Source organism: Schistocerca gregaria, chromosome 5 (genome assembly GCF_023897955.1).
Source record: "Schistocerca gregaria isolate iqSchGreg1 chromosome 5, iqSchGreg1.2, whole genome shotgun sequence".
Lineage (NCBI taxonomy): Eukaryota > Metazoa > Arthropoda > Insecta > Orthoptera > Acrididae > Schistocerca > Schistocerca gregaria.
This window is the reverse complement of record NC_064924.1, coordinates 119,132,531-119,156,484: the sequence shown is the minus strand read 5'-3', so window position 1 is coordinate 119,156,484 and position 23,954 is coordinate 119,132,531. Positions and strand designations below refer to the sequence as shown.

The 23,954-nt window shown below is 45.5% G+C and overlaps 1 protein-coding gene across 1 annotated transcript in view; it reads right to left on the bottom strand.

Annotated features, from left to right (window-relative positions):
• Positions 1–23,954, bottom strand: part of LOC126273253 (cell cycle control protein 50A-like) — a 222,229-nt gene that overhangs the window by 181,452 nt on the left and 16,823 nt on the right. The window contains exon 3 of the mRNA XM_049976798.1: positions 17,928–18,078. Coding sequence (XP_049832755.1) covers positions 17,928–18,078 — 151 coding nt within the window. The remainder of the gene's footprint in view (positions 1–17,927; positions 18,079–23,954) is intronic.

Here is a 23,954-nt window from a genome sequence, read left to right as displayed (position 1 = left end):
GGCTGTGTTTTCATCTGACCGATCAGGGTCTCAATGTTAACCTTAAGCTCCGCCTACAAAAATTCTGTCTATCCAATGAGAAACGTTATACTTTTCGTGGTGGGGCAATGTTTTTATTTAAAGTTCGCAACGTAACAGAGACGTGAAAAAGTCTCACGCTAAAACTTGAAGCTGGTGTGGTCCTTTTAGCGTTATCGTAAGATCTATAGTGTTCTTCTGGAGGGCTCTATCTTTTAACATGAGCTGAGGGGTGGTCCTAACGTAACAGAGACGCGAAAAAGTCTCACGCTAAAACTTGCGGGTGGTGTGGCCCTTTTTGTGTTATCGTAAGATCTATACTGCTTTTCTGGAGGGCTCTAACTTTTAATATTGGCTGGGGGGTGGTCCTTGACGTAACAAAGACGCGAAAAAATCTCACGCTAAAAATTGCAGCTGGCGTTGTCCTAGTGGTTAGCAGCCGACGTGGGTGTCCAGTCCGTCCCTTATCCTAGGGCCTTCTAGCTTAACATGGTTCTGCTCTCGGATTCTGTTCTCGTTCCTCCACTCGGAACTACGTCTGTCTCACGGTGGGAAGGTATGACATGCATTTAGGCATTCTTGTGTTAGTCTGTGGTATTCCATTTGCTCACTCGTTACTCATATTACTTTGGTTAATTTAATGTCACGATTTATTCGGAGCTATGTGACATACTACTGGATTTGCATATCATGTCAGGGTTTTCATGGAAGGTGTTGGATTTGCCTGACACCCTACAAGTAAAGCTGCATGTCCTCGGGAAAAATTATGGCTGTAGTTTCCCCTTTCTTTCAGCCGTTCGCAGTGCCAGCACAGCAAGGCTGTTTCGATTAATGTTAAAAGTCTAGATCAGTCAGTCATCCAGACTGTTGCCCCTGCAACTACTGAAAAGGGTGCTGCCTCCCTTCAGAAACCACATGTTTGTCTAGCCTCTCAACAGATACAAATCCGTTGTGGTTGCACCTACGCGGCTATCTGTATTGCTGTATAGCTGAGGCATGCAAGCCTCCTCACCAGTGGCAAGTGGTGCATGGGGGAGGGGAGTGCAATGTATGAATTGTAAAAAACAAACTGCTACGGCAGTGAGCTAAGAAACGTTGGTTCGTGCTATGTGGTCTAACTGGTCACGCTCACATGCTTCACCAACTTTAGACAACTGAACAACGGAAGTTTATACAAACTTCTGAATAGTGATGCATAAACTAACTTCAAATGTACTTGAAGCAGCTAAACAGTAAGTCAGCAATTACAGTTTGTGCAGCTTAGCGTTTTGCAGCAACTATCAGACAACTAAAACAGCTACACTATGTGATCAACAGTATCCGGACACTCCCAAAAGCATAGGCTTTTCATATTAGGTGCATTGTGCTGCCAGGTACTCCATACCAGCGAGCTCAGTAGTCATTAGATATTGTGAGAGAGCAGAATGGGTGCCTGCGGAACTCACGGCTTCGAACGTGGTCAGGTGATTGGGTGTCACTCGTGCCATACATCTGTACGCGAAATTTCCACACAGCTAAACATCCCGATGTGATAGTGAAGTGGGAAGGTGAAGGGACACATACAACACAAAAGTGCACAGGCCGGCCTCGTCTGTTGACTGACAGAGATCGCCGACAGTTGAAGACGGTCGTAATGTGTAATTGGCAGACATCTATCCAGACCATCACACAGGAATACCACACTGCACCAGGACCCACTGCAGGTACTATGGCAGTTAAGCGGGAGGTGAGAAAAATTGGATTGCTAAGACGTGCGGCTGCTCATAAACCACACATCACGTCGGTAAATGCGAAATAACGCCTCGCTTGGTGTAAGAATCGTAAATGTTGGCCGATCGAACAATGGAAAAACGTTTTGTGGAGTGACGAATCACGGTACACAACGTAGCGATCCGATGGTAGGGTGTGGGTATGGCGAATGCCCAGTGAACGTCATCTGCCAGCATGTGTAGTGCCAACAGTATATTTCGGAGGCGGAGGTGTTATAGTGTGGTTGTGTTTTTCTTGGAGTGAGTTTGCACCCCTTTATTGTTTTGCGTGGCAGTAACACAGCACAGGCTTGCATTGATGTTTTAAGCACCTTCTTGCTTCCCACTGTTGAAGAGCAATTGGGAGATGGCGATTACATCTCCCAATACGATAGAGTACCTATTCATTATGCACTGCCTGTGGCGGAATGGTTACACAACAAAAACATCCCTGTAATGGACTGGCCAGCACAAAGTCCTGACCTGAATCCTACAGAACACCTTTTGGATGTTTTGGAATGCCGACGTTGTGCCAGGCCTCACCGACTAACATCAATACCTCTCCCCGGTGGAGCACTCCTTGAAGAATGGGCTGCCATTCCTCAACAAACCTTCCAGCACCCGACTGAACGTATGCCTGCGAGAGTGGAAGCTATTATAAAGGCTAAGGGTGGGCCAACACCATGTTGAATTCCAGCACGACCGATGGAGGGCGCCACGAACTTATCATTTTCAGCCAGGTGTCCGGATACTGTATTTTATCTATTCCGTAATGAACCGTTATTTATTTTCAAAGAATATTCTTAAGAATTCATTTTATTTACTAGCGATTCATCAAGAACATTAACACATTTAATCACACTATGTAAGCATGGAAGTAGTTGCCAGGCAGTAACTGATGAAAATGAAAGTAGTTGCCAGGGAGTAACTGATGAAATCATAACCAAATTCCTTTTAAAAAATGAGAATTGTATTCCCTTTGATAGTGCCTAAAAGCATTTTTTAAAAGAAAGAGATTTAAAATTGTAATCAGAAAGCACCCTATAAATATCAAAGTTAAAATTTATTCAGAGGCAGAAAGAAACAAGTTTTGACTGTATGAGCTTTTGAGCAGAGAACCTTGCTGTTCCCTTTTGACACGGCTGTAGTTACGAGCGATAACAACCGCCTCTGGAAGGCTACGCTGGTGTAGATCTGCAACGCACCAGATTACTTTAAACTAAGAGTTTTAACCATTTACACAAGCACACAAACTATGCACCCCCTGTACTAGGGATGGAAATGGTACAAAACAATAATAATTAAAATATTAACCTTGCCACCGAAGGAGAAACTTGATTTTAACTTCTAAGAAAAGTCTCACGGTGAAAGTGTGGCAACGTTATGTACTAAAATGATCATTCAAATAAAAGCCCATGAAATGCAATCTTATATAAAATTCTACAAGGTTGGCCAAACAATAGTTAAGATGCTCTACAGTACACAGATAACGCCTCTCAAGATCATAGGCAATAATATCAAAGTTTACAAATATTAAAACACATTTCAGATATTAGGCCGTTACACTCCAAGCAAAAATTCGCTTATACATCAAACCTGACACACATGATAGAGGCAGCAACTAACGTACGGTAGATTGATAGGGAGATTACCGAACAATCCGAACCGCAGGTTGCTCTAACCCGCTCCTACTCCTCAAGGGAAAAACGGACCACCCAATTTATAAACAACCACCTTCAATTTAACAAGAATAAATCAAACAACATACCACCAATCACTTAACTTCTAATAAACTGCGATTTCTCGAGAAGACCTGGCGCAGCACCCCCAAATCGCTCTCCCGAACCGTCCGCTGCCAGCCGCTTCAACGGACGCAGTAAGGCGCGCCGATCTCCCGCCTCACGGCGTCGCAGCTCGCACCGGTCAGTCCGGTGCAGTTGGTTGACTTCTGTTTCTTTCGTATCGACCGCGAAGTCACTACCCCTCGCTATACGGCGCGGCCCGCTGGATTCACGTGGCGACCTCACATGCGCCGACACTCAGAACGGACTAGTTATCTTGTGTCTCAGTACGCGACCGTCCAACCGATCGATCCAACCGGCTTTAAAGGTTGATCCGAAGATAGACATACTGGCACTCTGAACGACAGACAGGCACTAACTGCCTTACAAATGCGGACGAGAGACTGACCCTAGACTGACTCTATGGCGAACTCATAGCGCCCCTTAAATGCACGTGAACAGGCAACCTTTCCCCTTTCCCACCAGAGGGAGATACCAAAGCTGTGATTGCCACAGCGGCGCCACCGCCACAAGCGGAGGGCAACTGCTTCACACTACGTGCTGCGGCGCGCTCTTCAAAACATCAATTTTTACCACGGCACATTTTTTTTTTTTTTTGGATCATCAGTCTACTGACTGGTTTGATGCGGCCCGCCACGAATACCTTTCCTGTGCTAACCTCTTCATCTCAGAGTACCACTTGCAACCTACGTCCTCAATTATTTGCTTGACGTATTCCAATCTCTGTCTTCCTCTACAGTTTTTGCCCTCTACAGCTCTCTCTAATACCATGGAAGTCATTCCCTCATGTCTTAGCAGATGTCCTATCATCCTGTCCCTTCTCCGTATCCGTGTTTTCCACATATTCCTTTCCTCTCCGATTCTGCGTAGAACCTCCTCATTCCTCACCTTATCAGTCCACCTAATTTTCAACATTCGTCTATAGCACCACATCTCAAATGCTTCGATTCTCTTCTGTTCCGGTTTTCCCACAGTCCATGTTTCACTACCATACAATACTGTACTCCAGACGTACATCCTCCGCAATTTCTTCCTCAAATTAAGGCCGGTATTTGATATTAGTAGACTTCTCTTGGCCAGAAGTGCCTTTTTTGCCATAGCGAGTCTGCTTTTGATGTTTTCCTTGCTCCGTCCGTCATTGGTTATTTTACAGCCTAGGTAGCAGAATTCCTTAACTTCATTGACTTCGTGACCATCAATCCTGATGTTAAGTTTATCGCTGTTCTCATTTCTACTACTTCTCATTACCTTCGTCTTTCTCCAATTTACTCTCAAACCATACTGTGTACTCATTAGACTGTTCATTCCGTTCAGCAGATCATTTAATTCTTCTTCACTTTCATTCAGGATAGCAATGTCAGCGAATCGTATCATTGATATCCTTTCACCTTGTATTTTGATTCCACTCCTGAACCTTTCTTTTATTTCCATCATTGCTTCCTCGATGTACAGATTGAAGAGTAGGGGCGAAAGGCTACAGCCTTGTATTACACCCTTCTTAATACGAGCACTTCGTTCTTGATCGTCCACTCTTATTATTCCCTCTTGTTTGTTATACATACTGTATATGACCCGTCTCTCCCTATAGCTTACCCCTACTTTTTTCAGAATCTTGAACAGCTTACACCATTTTATATTGTCGAGCGCTTTTTCCAGGTCGACAAATCCTATGAACGTGCCTTGATTTTCCTTTAGCCTTGCTTCCATTATTAGACGTAACGTCAGAATTGCCTCTCTCGTGCCTTTACTTTTCCTAAACCCAAACTGATCGTCACCTAGCGCGTTCTCAATTTTCTTTTCCATTCTTCTGTATATTATTCTTGTAAGCAGCTTCGATGGATAAGCTGTTAAGCTGATTGTGCGATAATTCTCGCACTTGTCAGCTCTTGCCGTCTTCGGAATTGTGTAGATGATGCTTTTCCGAAAGTCAGATGGTATGTCGCCAGACTCATATATTCTACACACCAACGTGAATAGTCGTTTTGTTGCCACTTCCCTAATGATTTTAGAAATTCTGATGGAATGTTATCTCTCCCTTCTGCCTTATTTGACGAGTAAGTCCTCCAAAGCTCTTTTACATTCCGATTCTAATACTGGATCCCCTATCTCTTCTAAATCGACTCCTGCTTCTTCTTCTATCACATCAGTTAAATCTTCACCCTCATAGAGGCTTTCAATGTATTGTTTCCACCTATCTGCACTCTCCTTTGCATTTAACAGTGGATTTCCCGCTGCACTCTTAATGTTACCACCGTTGCTTTTAATGTCACCAAAGGTTGTTTTGACTTTCCTGTATGCTGACTCTGTCCTTCCGACAATCATATCTTTTTCGATGTCTTCCCATTTTTCCTGCAGCCATTTCGTCTTAGCTTCCCTGCACTTCCCATTTATTTCATTCCTAAGCGACTTGTATTTCTGTATTCCTGATTTTCCCGGAACATGTTTGTACTTCCTCCTTTCATCAATCAACTGAAGTATTTCTTCTGTTACCCATGGTTTCTTCGCAACTACTTTCTTTGTACCTATGTTTTCCTTCCCAACTTCTGTGATGGCCCTTTTTAGAGATGTTCATTCCTCTTCAACTGTGTTGCCTACTGCGCTATTCCTTATAGCTGCATCTATAGCGTCAGAGAACTTCAAACGTATCTCGTCATTCCTTAGAACTCCCATATCCCACTTCTTAGCGTATTGATTCTTCATGTCTAATGTCTTGAACTTCAGCCTACTCTTCATCACTACTATATTGTGACCTGAGTCTATATCTGCTCCTGGGTACGCCTTACAATCCAGTATCTGATTTCGGAATCTCTGTCTGACCATGATGTACTGTAATTGAAATCTTCCCGTATCTCCCGGCCTTTTCCAAGTATACCTCTTCCTCTTGTGATTCTTGAACAGGGTATTCGCTATTACTAGCTGAAACTTGTCACAGAATTCAATTAAGCTTTCTCCTCTTTCATTCCTTGTCCCAAGCCCATATTCTCCTGTAACCTTTTCTTCTACACCTTCCCCTACAACTGCATTCCAGTCGCCCATGACTATTAGATTTTCGTCCCCCTTTAGTGCATTACCCTTTCAATATCCTCATACACTTTCTCTATCTGTTCATATTCAGCTTGCGACGTCGGCATGTATACCTGAACTATCGTTGTCGGTGTTGGTCTGCCGTCGATTCTGATTAGAACAACCCGGTCACTGAACTGTTCACAGTAACACACCCTCTGCCCTACCTTCCTATTCATAACGAATCCTACACCTGTTATACCATTTTCTGCTGCTGTTGATATTACCCGATACTCATCTGACCAGAAATACTTGTCTTCCTTCCACTTCACTTCACTGACCCCTACTATATCTAGATTGAGCCTTTGCATTCCCCTTTTCAGATTTTCTAGTTTCCCTACCACGTTCAAGCTTCTGCAATTCCACGCCCCGTCTCGTAGAACATTATCCTTTCGTTGATTATTCAATCTTTTTCTCATGGTAACCTCCCCCTTGGCAGTCCCTTCCCGGAGATCCGAATGGGGGACTATTCCGGAATCTTTTGCCAATGGAGAGATCATCATGACACTTCTTCAACTACAGGCCACATGTCCTGTGGATACACATTACGTGTCTTTAATGCAGTGGTTTCCATTGCCTTCTGCATCCTCATGTCGTTGATGATTGCTGATTCTTCCGCCTTTAGGTGCAATTTACCACCCCTGAACCTCTATCCGCTCCTACGGCCTCTTTGACAAGGCTGTTGGCAGAATGAGGCTGACTTCTTATGCCAGAAATCTTCGGCCACCAATGCTGATTATTTATCATAAACAATCTAAAACGCTGGTGAATGATTTGGCGACACTGACCTGTTAGTTTCTCGCCTATGCTGTCGCGATATGAGATGTCACAGAAAGCTGACAGCCTAACCAGTCACGTGCTGCCGAGATACAGACGTAAACGCGGAGCGCCAAACATAACAACGAAATCCCTATAGCATTATATACATTGATAATGTCGAAATTCTGTTGTTTCGCACCTACAACCGCCGAACGTCAAGACAACTACAACCCTTTGTAATTTAATCTCCCAGCAGAATAACGTGTCTGTGTAGTGTTGTACAAATTCATGTCGTTGAAATTCTACTGCTCCACATCTACAACAGCCGAACATGAAGACCAAAACTAACCTATGTAATTCTACCTATCATCAGAAAGAGTCTACATAGCATTGTATAAATTCATATCGTCGAAATTCTGCAGCTCCACATCTACAACCATCGATGTTCAAGACATCACCATAACTTTGTAAATCCATCCCATGAGGACAACGAGTCTACGTAACACCCTATAAAATCAAAATCATCGGAAAATACAGAAATAAACAAAAAAGAGATTATAATCAAACAACGAAAATCTATGAAGTATATCAGTTTATATAAGACCTTTATCATTCTGCCATATATTGTGTGTACTCTGATTTACTGCATTCCGAGTTATACAACTTATACAATGTTTTACTTACCTGTATATGCGCTTACGTAAATATTTTTTTAACTAACGTAATGTGAATGTACTGAAGCAATAGTTTATGTGTTCAAACAATTTTAAATGCTCAGATATATTGTATAAACAACTCTACAACAAAGTAATGTCACTTTTAAATGTGATAAAAAGAATGTACACATTTCTTAAGTTATTTGCCGCAGGCATGAAGGCAACTTATAAATGAGATAGCTTCAAACCTTCAAGCATTGCTGTAAATAACTTCAAACCTAAATAATATATGTAAATTAAATTTGTGAAATGCCATTATTATTTCATAAATAATATTTCAAAGTTATAGCGGCAGTCAGACTGTGGCTGATTGCGATCGATTGTAATACGGTTTTTTGTTTTAGAAAGTGAGAGCTCGGATCTCTCCCTCTTTCTCTCTCTCTCCCTTTCTCGCCTGTTAGTCTTGATACATATAGAAGGCACTATAGCTTCATTCCTTGCGCATTATTAATTAATACTTTTGTGTAGACAAATGTGATGTAAGTGTCTTTTATTAGCCTTAGAACTATTTGCTATTAAGTTAGTCAAAATTAGTTAAGTCTCTCTTTAATAGTTCTCCTAATAGATAAATGAAATATTTTAGAGCTATATTGTTACAGCCAACGACTAATGGAGCTTTAGGGGTCGTGACGTGGGGACGCAATGGTCGCATACAATTAGTATTCTGCTATTTCTTCATTTGCAACTGGCCTACAGCGTCCCTGAGATTAATTGCTGATTACCACGAAGCGGTTTGCAAACTTGAATGCAAGCGCGGAACCTTAAATCATCTGGCCATGGTCTCAAAGATATGATTCCGTTTCGCCATAAAATAACAGATTCAAATGATTCAAATGGCTCTAAGCACTATGTGACTTAACATCTGAGGTCATCAATCCCCTACACTTAGAACTACTGAACCATAACTAACCTAAGGACATCACACACATCCATGCCCGAGGCAGGATTCGAACCTGCGGCCGTTGCAACGGTTCGGTTCCGGACTGAAGCGGCTAGGACCGCTCGGCCACAGCGGCCGGCTAAATAACAGGTACAGGCCCCGCAAAAGTGATGGTGGTATTTCTAAATTTTATGCCATTTTTCTAGCAGTAAGTTAGCCACTAACAATGATGCATCCGCCGACAACAATATTCGTCTGCTCCAGTCAATTTTCACAGTTTTGTTTCAAGTGATTAATTTGAATTTCTGTTGAAAGTCAAGTGTGAGAGACACGTTAAGCTCAAACATTCGAATATTCTTATGCCAAGACCATCATGAGAAAGGGAAACGTCTCGAATATTCCCATCACAGCATTTGAAGATCATCATTCTGTCACAGACAGCATTCAGCTATCTTCTCGCACAATTCGGAACTAATCAGTTTCAGAAAAACCAACTGTAAAATACGTTAAGTGGACTTGGATGCTGTGGTAAGAATGATAGATAATCGTTACTTTAGTGTGTAAAGATGACTACCACTAAGTATGATGAAACGTTTATTGCTCATCCCTCTAAGGTTTCCCTCGGTAACAGTTTGTTTAAAATTGTTCTTTTCAGTTTGATTGAAAATGGCTATGGTACTGTATCGTCAGTACAAACAGAAAAGCTAGTTTAATAAGATAATTGGGAAGTACTAGAAACTAGATCAAAAGAAGTCAAAGAACAGAAAACTACTGTTTGTTAATCAGAACAGACTGGTGTAGGAGATAGGTCACAGTTGTTCAGAAAGTAGTAACCCGAATGCTGGGGCACTCTGAGGTTGCAGTGAACCAAAACTGATATTGGAACCCTGTGTTATTGTTTTCCATAGTATCAAAGTTAAGAGTGGATTTTGCGGACGAGTAGAGAATTTGTTTTTTATGTTGTTGGTTTTGCGTCAAACCGATTAAGCGCATTGACGTTTTCGTTACATGTTACGAGAGTGCGGGGACAAGGAGTGTCGCGTCGCTTAAGGGAAATGGACCGCGAGTGTCTGGCCACTGATGGAGGCGGGTCGATTTGTTACTGTGTACCTGACTCTTTATATGAAACGTTCTGAACTTATTCAATGTTGATGCTGTCCTTAAATAACAGGTTGTACGAGGTCTAGCTGCTGCCATCTGACCGCAGTGCAGTGTGCAGTGTGACGAAGAGAATTATTGATCATTTTCTGAGCTTTTAAGTTAGGTACGATATTAAAATAAATTTCCTTTCCAGATTAAACTGATGAATGCTGAATTCTTGTATAGAAAGTCACAAGGGAATTGATAGGATAGAAATTACTGTCAAGGAAAACTTCCCATGGCGCTACCGTCGGGTATAGTCGTAAGATGGCTCGGTGGAGAGCTCGTCAAATACTGAACACAGCTCAAGAATGCACATAGGAAGAAAGTGTAGTGAACTGTGGAAAAAAGAAGCAAAATACAAAAAATAAAAACAGTCAGCGGTCCAATCTCAAGATGTGTAGCACCGAGCGTAGTCGGGTAGCTACGGCGTAGTGGATACGTGGTCACGCAGATGGGTTGCGAATGTGCCCTAATTTGTTTTTCACAAAATTGTGAACTGTCCGTTCGGTTATTGAGGTGTCTGTTCTCTATATTCATATTTGTGCCTGTGTCGTGGTGTAACGTTGGTTGGCAACAGCGACGTGAAAGAAAGGGGCCTATTTGTTCTACACAAGTGTCACACATTATGACTCTAGCGTTGTGAAAGTTTTGACTTTTGACTTCTTTTGTTGTAACGTGGTTGACATCCGCTTATTTCTTTTTTTTTTATTTCTGTGAAAGGTTAATGCGATATCTCGCCTGCTTTCACTATGCATCACATTTACGTACGACGGTAATATCTTCTTACCACGCGACATATTCTACAGTGTATACGCAAATTAATGTGAACACCAGTACTTACTAGGGAATGGTTTATCAATAAGGGGTCTGACCTCATTTGCCCGCAATAGAGCTTGCGATTCTTCTTGGAATACTTGCATATAATGACTATATAGTCTCCAGAGGAATGGCATGCTTCTCTTCGATCACAATTTCTTCCACCTCCTGTAGTGACGAAGGAGGCGGATCTGTTCCGGAGTCCGCTCTCCAGTACCACCTACAAGGGTTTGATAATATTTAAGTCCAGGGACTGTGCTGGACAGGGAAAACGCTGCAGTGCAGTTGCATGCACCTCATACGATTGTACTGTCCTGGCGGTGTGAATGGATGCATGTATCGTCTTAAAATATGGCACCATTGTTGGGGAACAACATTTCAATCATGGGATGCAGCTGGTCACCTAAAATGTTCACATCATCGTTGGGTGTAACACGGGGTTTGAGAGCAATGATGGGACCAGCAGAATACTATGATATGGCTGTCCACACCATCACACTTCCACCTCCATGATTAACCGTTGGAATCAAGCAGTCAGGATCGAATGGTTCTTTTGGCGTTCCCCAGACGTAGACCAGGCCCGATGTTGGAAATAGCGAAAACGTTGACTCTTCGGGCCATATGATGTGTTTCCACTGATCAACCGTCCAGGTTTTATCCTCGTGACACAATGTTTTAGGCATATTAGCGTTGGTTATCGTCACTAATGATTTCAGTGTAGTAGCTCGTCCATGAATATTCGCTTTATGCCGTTCTCGGCGGACAGTGTCGATAGATACAGGGATTCTAAGATGGCTATTGAGCTCTGCATTCACTTTAGTCGCCGTAGATTTGTATTGTTTTCACATAATTCATGCTATCGTACGACGATCTCTGTCATTTAGTTTTGATTTGCACCCACTATTACGTTTACACGATGATGTCTTTCCATGTTTTGTGTAGGCTGTCGTGACTGTTGAAACAGTTTCGATAAGATGGCTTTCTTGATTACTGATACTGTAGCTAATCGGACCCGCCAAATCTGCCCTCTTTGGAACTCTGTTAGGTCTTTAATTGCACGTCGACCTCGGCCTCTGAATGCAAATGCGAAGTGTGCACTACTCGTAAACAACCTGCTCTGATGTCTAGTCTGAACTGAACACGGACAGTCCAACACGACACGTGCTAACCTGTGTTGCTGACCTCTGATCCCATTATTTTGCCTATCCTGTATATCCAACGTACAGTAGGACAATTACAAGGACCACAGAAGTAGTACAGACTCGTCAATGACCAGACAGAGAGTCCACAAATTTGGTAAAAATGGGGCTTGAGGGATGTCTGAACACAGATCCCCCACTTTAAAGCTCAACACCGTGACCGCACAACCACGACGCCAAGGTTCGTGGAAGTCGCTCGATCTTGCACGTCCTGAGCTTGGGCCGCTCACTGTTTCTGCTTGTTTCACAGTTCAGTACATCCTTCTTCCTGTTTTTATGCTTGGTCTGTGCTCAGTTTTTGGCGGGCTATCCAGTGGGCCACTCTACCACTAAATCTGAGGGTGGTACGATGGGGAGTCTCTCTGGTAACCAAACAGCTCTCTCGATGCCAGCAAGAGGACTGCTTAAGTACAGAGAGAGAAATGACGTTAAACGAGAATACGAAGAGTTTTTTTGTATTCCGCCGGCATTCCCTGCATTATAAATGCACATTTTTCTCCCTCTCGTACACCAACAACGAACCTGAACTAAGGTTTAACCCACAGCTTAGCTATACTTCGAAGTCTGAGGCTTTATAAGGCGAACGTGGTTATTCCAGAAGTTGGACTTGTTACTGCTGTAGACCTCACCGAAAGTGCTGACAAAGCTCAGATGGTATAGTGAAAGGCTGTGCTTGTGAATTAGAGGTCACAGCTGTTCAGAAGGAGAATATGCCTTTACCTGATGGCCACATGGTACAGGTCAACCAAGAGTTATTGGATGTAGTTGATGTTAAATTACTCAGGTATACATGCCGACGTCGCAAGCTGAAGATGAACAGATAGAGAAAGTGTATGAGGATATTGAAAGGGTAATGCAGTATGTAAAGGGGGAAGAAAATCTAATAGTCATGGGCGACTGGAATGCAGTTGTAGGGGAAGGAGTAGAAGAAAAGGTTACAGGAGAATATGGGCTTGGGACAAGGAAAGAAAGAGGAGAAAGACTAATTGAGTTCTGTAACAAGTTTCAGCTAGTAATAGCGAATACCCTGTTCAAGAATCATAAGAGGAGGAGGTATACTTGGAAAGGGCAGAGAGATACGGGAAGATTTCAATTAGATTACATCATGGTCAGACAGAGATTCCGAAATCAGATACTGGATTGTAAGGCGTACCCAGGAGCAGATATAGACTCAGACCACAATATAGTAGTGATGAAGAGTAGGCTGAAGTTCAAGACATTGGTCAGGAAGAATCAATACGCTAAGAAGTGGGATACGGAAGTTCTAAGGAATGATGAGATACGTTTGAAGTTCTCTAACGCTATAGATACAGCAATAAGGAATAGCGCAGTAGGCAACACAGTTGAAGAGGAATGGACGACTCTAAAAAGGGCCATCACAGAAGTTAGGAAGGAAAACATAGGTACAAAGAAGCTAGCTGCGATGAAACCATGGGTAACAGAAGAAATACTTCAGTTGATTGATGAAAGGAGGAAGCACAAACATGTTCCGGGAAAATCAGGAATACAGAAATACAAGTCGCTAAGGAATGAAATACACTCCTGGAAATGGAAAAAGAACACATTGACACCGGTGTGTCAGACCGGACACTGCGAGAGGGCTGTACAAGCAATGATCACACGCACGGCACAGCGGACACACCAGGAACCGCGGTGTTGGCCGTTGAATGGCGCTAGCTGCGCAGCATTTGTGCACCGCCGCCGTCAGTGTCAGCCAGTTTGCCGTGGCATACGGAGCTCCATCGCAGTCTTTAACACTGGTAGCATGCTGCGACAGCGTGGACGTGAACCGTATGTGCTGTTGACGGACTTTCAGCGAGGGCGTATAGTGGGAATGCGGGAGGCCGGGTGGACGTACCGCCGAATTGCTCAACACGTAGGGCGTGAGGTCTCCACAGTACATCGATGTTGTCGCCAGTGGTCGGCGGAAGGTGCACGTGCCTGTCGACCTGGGACCGGACCGCAGCGACGCACGGATGCACGCCAAGACCGTAGGATCCTACGCAGTGCCGTAGGGGACCGCACCACCACTTCCCAGCAAATTAGGGACACTGTTGCTCCTGGGGTAACGGCGAGGACCATTCGCAACCGTCTCCATGAAGTTGGGCTACGGTCCCGCACACCGTTAGGCCGTCTTCCGCTCACGCCCCAACATCGTGCAGCCCGCCTCCAGTGGTGTCGCGACAGGCGTGAATGGAGGGACGAATGGAGACGTGTCGTCTTCAGCGATGAGAGTCGCTTCTGCCTTGGTGCCAATGATGGTCGTATGCGTGTTTGGCGTCGTGCAGGTGAGCGCCACACTCAGGACTGCATACGACCGAGGCACACAGGGCCAACACCCGGCATCATTGTGTGGGGAGCGATCACCTACACTGGCTGTACATCTCTGGTGATCGTCGAGGGGACACTGAATAGTGCACGGTACATCCAAACCGTCATCGAACCCATCGTTCTACCATTCCTAGACCGGCAAGGGAACTTGCTGTTCCAACAGGACAATGCACGTCCGCATGTATCCTGTGCCACCCAACGTGCTCTAGAAGGTGTAAGTCAACTACCCTGGCCAGCAAGATCTCCGGATCTGTCCCACATTGAGCATGTTTGGGACTGGATGAAGCGTCGTCTCACGCGGTCTGCACGTCCTGCACGAACGCTGGTCCAACTGAGGCGCCAGGTGGAAATGGCATGGCAAGCCGATCCACAGGACTACATCCAGCATCTCTACGATCGTCTCCATGGGAGAATAGCAGCCTGCATTGCTGCGAAAGGTGGATATACACTGTACTAGTGCCGACATTGTGCATGCTCTGTTGCCTGTGTCTATGTGCCTGTGGTTCTGTCAGTGTGATCATGTGATGTATGTGACCCCAGGAATGTGTCAATAAAGTTTCCCCTTCCTGGGACAATGAATTCACGGTGTTCTTATTTCAATTTCCAGGAGTGTAAATAGGAAGTGCAGGGAAGCTAAGACGAAATTAACATTAAGAGTGCAACGGGAATTGCGCTGTTAAATGCAGAGGAGAGAGCAGATAGGTGGAAAGAATACATTAGAAGCCTCTATGAGGGTGAAGATTTGTCTGATGTGATAGAAGAAGAAACAGGAGTCGATTTAGAAGAGATAGGGGATCCAGTATTAGAATCGGAATTTAAAAGAGCTTTGGAGGACTTACTCGTCAAATAAGGCAGAAGGGAGAGATAACATTCCATCGGAATTTCTAAAATCATAAGGGAAGTGGCAACAAAACGACTATTCACGTTGGTGTGTAGAATATATGAGTCTGGCGACATACCATCTGACTTTCGGAAAAACATCATCCACACAATTCCGAAGACGGCAAGAGCTGACAAGTGCGAGAATTATCGCACAATCAGCTTAACAGCTCATGCATCGAAGCTGCTTAGAAGAATAATGTACAGAAGAATGGAAAAGAAAATTGAGAATGCGCTAGGCGACGATCAGTTTGGCTTTAGGAAAAGTAAAGGCACGAGAGAGGCAATTCTGACGTTACGGCTAATAATGGAAGCAAGGCCGAAGAAAAATCAAAACACGTTCATAGGTTATGTCGACCTAGAAAAACCGTTCGACAATATAAAATGGTGCAAGCTGTTCAAGATTCTGAAAAAAGTAGGGGTAAGCTATACGGAGAGACGGGTCATATACAATATGTACAACAACCAAGAGGGAATAATAAGACTGGACGATCAAGAACGAAGTGCTCGTATTAAGAAGGGAGTAAGACAAGGCTGTAGCCTTTCTCCCCTACTCTTCAATCTGTACATCGAGGAAGCAATGGTGGAAATAAAAGAAAGGTTCAGGAGTGGAATTAAAATACAAGGTGAAAGGATATCAATGATACGATTCGCTGATGACATTGCTATCCTGAGTGAAAGTGAAGAAGAATTAAATGATCTGCTGAACGGAATGAACAGTCTAATGAGAACACAGTATGGTTTGAGAGTAAATCGAACAAAGACGAAGGTAATGAGAAGTAGTAGAGATGAGAACAGCGAGAAGCTTAACATCAGAATTGATGGTCACGAAGTCAATGAAGATAAGGAATTCTGCTACCTAGGCAGTAAAATAACCAATGACGGACGGAGCAAAAGCAGACTCGCTATGGCAAAAAAGGCATTTCTGGCCAAGTGAAGTCTACTAATATCAAATACCGGCGTTAATCTGAGGAAGAAATTTCTGAGGATGTACGTGTGGAGTACAGCATTGTATGGTAGTGAAACATGGACTGTGGGAAAACCGGAACAGAAGAGAATCGAAGCATTTGAGATATGGTGCTATAGACGATTGTTGAAAATTAGGTGGACTGATAAGGTAAGGAATGAGGAGGTTCTACGTAGAATCGGAGAGGAAAGGAATATGTGGAAAACACTGATAAGGAGAAGGGACAGGATGATAGGACATCTGCTAAGACATGAGGGAATGACTTCCATTGTACTAGGGGAGCTGTAGAGGGCAAAAACTGTAGAGGAAGACAGAGATTGGAATACGTCAAGAAAATAATTAAGGACGTAGGTTGCAAGTGCTACTCTGAGATGAAGAGGTTAGCAGAGGAAAGGAATTCGTGGCGGGCCGCATCGAACCAGTCAGTAGACTGGTGACCAAAAAAAAGTGAAAGAATTAAACTTGTAGTGTGATGATCAAAAGAATTTTTTGAATGATTCCTTGAAGCTTTCAGCTGCCATTTTCATTATTTCCTGTACGATTACACAATTTGGGCCTGAGGCCATTTGCAAGTGTTTTACGTATGATTTTTTGGAAAAAAACTGTGGACCCTATCGTATTGAAAATTATAGATCAGAAGAATTGTGATGAAGAAATACTTATTAATGTAAGTGGGGTTGGGCCTGCTCCAGGATTAAATCAGTGGACTGAAAACAAATTGGACTGTGTTTTGACAAATCAAAACTTGAAACCAGGCATGCTCAAGGTGAGTTGATGGTGAGAAAAAAGAGATAATGGAAAGTTCCAGGCTGGAGGAAGAGGGAGTGTGAGCTAGACCATGTCTGAGTAGACAAAACTTTCATAAGGGAATCTACAGCTAAGCTGCTGCAGTCATGGAGTGTGCGGCTGGTCCCGGTGGAGGTTCGAGTCCTCCCTCGAGCATGGAGGTGTGTGCTTGTCCTTAGGATAATTTAGGTTATGTAGTGTGTAAGCTTATGGACTGATGACCTTAGCAGTTGAGTCCCATAAGATTTCACACACATTTAAACATTTTGTTGTTGGAGCTGGGCACTGGACATCAACGGACTTCCCTCCCCCCTCCCCCACCTACCCCTGGCCACCAGAGCGTACCTCAGCCAGTACTGGAGTCATAATGGCAGAACTAGCGACCTCCAGTCCTTCACGACGCAGCAAGCACAAAGGTGGGTTCTGGCTGGGTTTCATGTTAGTGTGCAGATTTGCCATTGGGACTGGATGCGTTTATGATGTGAGCTGGCGTTCGATGTGTCGTAAGGCTTTGAGAAATAATATTTGTTATTGAGGATAAAAATACTGAATCCAGGTTTGACCTAGTAGTAACTAATCCGAAAGTGAACTGTAATTTCCGATAACATGACCACTGATGTACTCAGACTCTAAGATGATTTAGTCTGCGTCAGTGGGTGGTCTATGCAACCGAAACTGACAGCAGCATTAAGTGAATCACCTTAGTAGCTACCAGTGTTTTCTTTAAATATTTGACATTATTATATGACGATGACGTTGTTGGTGCACGAGAAGGTTCATCGGACGGAGCTGGCTCTTAGGTTATTTATTCTTCACTTACCTTTGTATGATCGTTTCAGACTGAAGTTATAAGCGCAGTGGCATGTCTCGTTGGTTTCTGCTATGACTACAGCACAGTTCCTTTCGCCGAAAGTCCTGTTTTCTTGAAAGTACTGAGGACAGTAAGTGTAGGCTATCCGGTGCTCTCCAACCTATGTAGAAAAGAAATAGCTGTTGTTAACCACAAAGTAAGAAATATATATGCGCAACAAAGGGCCAAATATTTTAAGAGTCACCAACTAAAACCAGAGGAAAAGAGAAGTTTATGATGTGCTTGTTAGCAACTCAGTAACAGGAACCGCAATGGGTGCCGCTGACATCAAGGCCCTGGATTCACTTTGTAGCAGAGCGTCTTTGAAACTGGTGTTGGTTCGGTACATAAACAAATTCAAATTAAACGCATGGTGATTCTGCCACACAAACAAAAAATATTGTCACTGTGGTGTGCGTACTGTAAGACCTTCAGTACACACACCATCAGATTATTTGACTTGTCGCTCTAACGGAGAAGGCGAGTATCAGCAATAAGTCTCGTGGTCTTATCGTGGCGTGTTTATCTTCTGCCGTTAGGTCAGACAATAGAAATGCCACTAGCACACTTAGAGTAGCAGATTGAGGGTGACCAACTTTTAAACAGAACTCGATTAATTTCCACACACATTTTATTAAAATAATATCAAGCATTAAAAATTAGTTCACTTTGGTTCTGGATGCTATTTACATTTGACAATCTAAAGTTCCTTTGGTATTGGTACGTTAATCCTATTCTCACATATATCTCTTATACTTGACAAAAGTGCCTATACATTTATCTTCATGGCTATGTACAAGAATATGGTAATCGTATTAGGTGCAGACTGAAACTTGACTATATACTGGTACAGACTAATGCTGACTGGTAAAGACTGGTGCAGACAAATGCAGACTGACTAATCGGTAGTCAGTACACTCGTTATAATACCCTGCGTGTTCATGTATCACTGCGCGAGTGTGATCCGCGAGGAGAAAAGGTTCTACGTTAGCAACAATCTCATTGGCTTCATTACATATTAATACGCGAATCTGCAGAAGCAGAATTTGGTCCGTCTCTATGGCAGCACCACCTCGTAGTGCGGAGATGGACGAGCTCTGCGCCTGCGCTGTTGTGCTTAGTAGGGCGCGCTCTAGTGGGTAAGTTGTGTACGCGTTGACTATGCGGAACTATGTACACAACAGTCACTCCGTTCCTTCACTAACCAGTAGGTGTGCTTCTGAATCCGACGACGTAGAAAGGACATTAGACTTCTAATTTCGTTTTGAATTTGAACATTGTACAGTAGGACACCTATATTTCTTTAGCTGTTATCTTTCCTTCTTTATGTTTAAAATGTCCTATGATGAATGCTGTGCCAAAGCAACAGCATGACGAGACCGTGTGAAAGGATACAATACCCTTCATATACGAATTCTGGATCGACTGTGCGCGAGCAACACATAATACAGTTATAACCGTTGTGGAGCGACCGATCTTGGAGGCAGTACCGTTCAAGCAGAACTGACAGTCGCTCCTTGGAAGCAGACCGTACAGGCATAGCTGGGTATCAATCATGCATTCGATTATTCCGTAACGGAACACAGTTTGTTGGAAATGTTCTTTGATTGTGTCAGTTAATATCAATGCTCGAATGTTTAACGAAAATGTTGTACAGTAAACTTGCTAAATTCAATAGCATATCGCCCAGCATCACTTACAATAATGATTTAAAGTTAACAGCTGGAAAGCAACATTACAAATCTATATCAGTCACAAGTCCGGCTTTCGCCGCCGTGCAGTGCGGACGTGTTGTTTGTTTCCGCCTGCGGAGCGCGCGCGCTCGCTGTTGTTTACATTTCAGCGGCCGTCACTTACGTGACGCTTACGTGCAATAGAGCAATGGCCAATCGTTTTCGAAAATCAGCTTTACGATTCAACTTCTGCAACGAATACGCACGACCAAAGGCCTTGGAAGTGGAACGCTTCCTACGCGACGTTGCTAAGATCCCATCTTCCGACATCTTGGGCATCCATTTGTCCATATTAAGCAGTACTGTGTACGTGAAAGTTGTCAACGACGCGGTGTGTGAAAGAATACTTCGTGACACCAACCATGGATTACGCCTTTGCCACGCCGACGGCAATGTCGGAGCGGTCACTGTCGACCATGCCGGCTTAGGAATGCGCACCATACGAGTTTTCGAACTCCCGTTCGAGCTACCGGCGGAAGACGTTATGGCGGCTTTCCGCCCCAATGGCACTGTACATGGCCACACTGCCGAACGCTGGGCGCAATTCCAAACGTACCCCGTTCTTAACGGTGTACGGCAGATCACTATCGACCTCCATCGCCACGTGCCATCTTACATGCAAATTAGCGGGTGCCGAGCGGTTGTCATATACGACGGCCAACCCTAGACCTGTTCCGGGTGCGGAAAAGAAGGCCACCTCAGATCTGAGTGTCTTCAGCGACGGATCACCCAATTGCCAGGCGCTACCGTGGCACCTACGGCTCCGACGACCATTTTACCGATCACCTACGCATCGGCACTCTCTTCTCCTCCCACCGGCCGCCGCTCATCGGACCACGTACCGGTGACCCTTCCAGCTGCTATGGATACCGCCGGGGCCGACACGTCGCGCTCAAAGCCAGACGCTACTACGGCGCCACTACCAACAGCGACGACTTCCGACACCCACCAGCCTGAACATATCGACACCCCTTCATTTGACGTTCGCGCGACGGCCTTCCTCTCAGAGCGACGCGACTCCCTTCCGTCTTCCTACACAGAGGGACGAACCCGCAAACAACGTTCACCTAAGAGGCGCAAGAGGAGGCGTCGTACGGTCTCGGAACGAGACGGATCACCTCCCCCTGATGCTCCAGAGGCCGCCCGACACGACGAGGCCTCAGAGAACCTACACGACGATACGAATGACGACAACATCACGCCGACTGTGGATGTTTCGATGCCAACAACTCTACGGGCTCGCTCAGGTGCTCCTGAACCAATGGACTCCACCGATGCGACTGCCGCCGAGACGTCCTCCGCCCCTACGACCGAAGTGGAACGTACGACCATCACAACGACAGCGCCCTCAATGGTGTGGAGTGAGGACGTCGATGAGGACCCGGACCACACGCTGGGGACAGAGTTACCCCAGACGGAAGCATCGTTACGCCGCTGATAACGCCGTCAGGTGGCGCACGGCACGACTCGCCGTTGCCTCGCCCCTCTTCATCCTCCGCCGATGGAGTTTCCCTTCATGGCGGGGGACGGCTCCAAACCTACCGCATAGCAACGATAAACACTAACACCATCAGCTCACCCGTGAAACTTCAACTGCTGCGAGAGATGATATGGGCGTCGGACGTCGATATAGCACTACTACAGGAAGTACACTTGGCCACACTTCCAGACGTCGCGGGATATAACACTTATCCTTCTCCTGGTGACCACCTGGGACGCGGCGTAGCCATCTACGCCAGAGAAGGCATTCCAGTGACCGATATCACATACCTTCCATCTGCCAGAGGCATGGCCGTCACCATCATGGGGACGCGTATCGTCAACATTTACGCTCCGTCAGGCTCCACCCGCAGACGCGACAGGGCCCTCTTCTATTCAGAAGAAATCGCTCCTTTGTTTCTTGGACGCTGCGACCATTACTTGTTTGGGGGTGATTTTAATTGTGTCTTGCACCCTAAAGATCAAGTGCCCCACTACAACACCTTTCAAGAACTGCGTCTTGTCGTCCGAGATCTGTTGCTCCGCGACACTTGGAAAGTTCAGCACGGCGACGCCCCTGGACATACTTACCAGACGAGTCACTCCGCGAGCCGCCTGGACAGAATTTACGTCTCTCGGGAACTCACACCTGCAGTCCAAGGTGCAGAACTTTGGTCCTTGGCCTTTTCGGACCACTGTGCCTACATCTGCAACATTCTCTTCCCCAAGCAAGTGGTCTGGCGTAGTCGTGCACCGTGGAAGCTAAACACCTCCCATCTTCATGATCCCGAATGTCTTCAACGTGTTACCGAGACATGGACCACCTGTGAACGTCGCTTACCTAAATACTGCACGACCTTGACCTGGTGGCTGGAACGTGCCAAACCTGCCATTCGACGTACTTTGATTCAGTATGGAAAAGAAGTTTCTATGTGGCGCCGGCACACTACCGACTATTTCTACGCCGTTCTCCGCGACCTGGACGCCCAACCGCCCACACCCGACACCCAGAGGGAACGCAGCAGGATTAAGGCCCAAATTGTAACTTTGACACGCCGTCGACTGCAGGGGGCTATGGTGCGAACCCGATATCAAGATTCGGCGGAACAGGAACATCCGACCATGCATCATATCGCCTCCGATAGGAAACATCGGCGACAACAACTCATCACCGAGATCACAACCTGTCGCGGCAAGCACGTCACTTGCCAGGCCGAAATCGTCAGTGCCTTTGTCGACCACTACCGCACAATGTACCAGGAGGAGACTACCGACAACCACGCTGAGGAGTCTGTGTTACCACACGTAACTCGCACCCTCACCAGCAACGAAGCGGATGAGCTGATGGAACCCATTACGCGTGACGAAATCCACGATGCAATCAAAAAAGGTGCTCTGAATAAGTCACCTGGTGTCGACGGATTGCCGATTGAATTTTATCGTGCTTTCTTCACACTAATGGCGTCACGGTGGACAACGATGTTTCATGAACTGCTGACGATGGGGAACGCCGTACCGCCGTCCTTCGTCACGGGAATTATTATACCCATCCACAAACCGACACCAGGTGTGACGACAGCACATTACCGTCCCCTGACTCTGCTTAACGCAGACTGTAAAATTTTTACACGCCTCCTGGCAACGCGATGCCGCAAGGTCCTGCCTAGCATTCTATCCCCGGAACAGACAACTCCGGGCGGCTCAGTTAATATACAAACGGCCACAGGAGAATGTCGCGATTTAATCGCACTGGCAGCGGCGTGCAGACTCCGCGCCGCAGTGGTTGCCATTGATTTTGACAGCGCATTCGACAAAGTGCGGCATCCTTTTCTGTTCTCCGTGATGAACCGCATGGGTTTTCCACCAGCCTTTATCGACGTAATCCGGCGCCTGTACGGCACCGCCGAATCGCTGATTCAGGTTAATGGCCGTGTGGCGGGACCAGTGGCGATCCGACGTTCCGTACGGCAAGGCTGCCCACTTTCGACCCTACTCTATGCCATCAGCTTGGAGCCACTCATCGGGAGTCTGACGAGCCACCTTTCTGGTCTCACTTTGCGACAGTACAGTTTTCGATGTCGTGCGTATGCGGACGACCTCCTCCTCTTGATCCGCTCACGGAGTGAAACACGCACGGTACTTGATTTGATATCAACGTACGGCAGTGCAGCGGGCAGTAACATGAATGTGACTAAATCCGCGGCGATGCCCATTGGACGCGGCCTCTCACACGACGACTTAGCACCTCTCTCGTGTGTACAGAAACTACGATACCTTGGTATCATTTTCACCTCCACCGTGCGCCGCTCCGCTGCCATCAATTTTCGGCGTGCTCTTCAAACCATCCGCACGACGGTGCGACAAAATCTTCTCCGACGACTCGATTCTTTACAACGTGTCCAATACCTCAATCAACATGTGGCGTCCAGAATGGTCCACATTGCACAGGTCCTCCCGCTGCCATCAACTATTGGACGTAGCCTCCAGGCTGCATTCGGATACTTCCTTACGGCTGGTACGCTCTTTAAGGTCCGCTACGACACGCTCACCCTTCCCCCGCGAGCGGGTGGCCTCGGTCTTGTCAATGTGCGACTCCGCGCGGCGTCCTTGTACATGTTCACCATGCACAAGCAGTGGCACGGGGGCACCTCCCTTACGCGCAGCTTGCTGGAAATTCTTGTGCCCGCGACCATAACACCACCAGTACCAGTCGGACACATCAAGCACCATCTGACGCACATTTCTGATTTCATCGTCGACTTCAGTTATGATCACACACACTTAC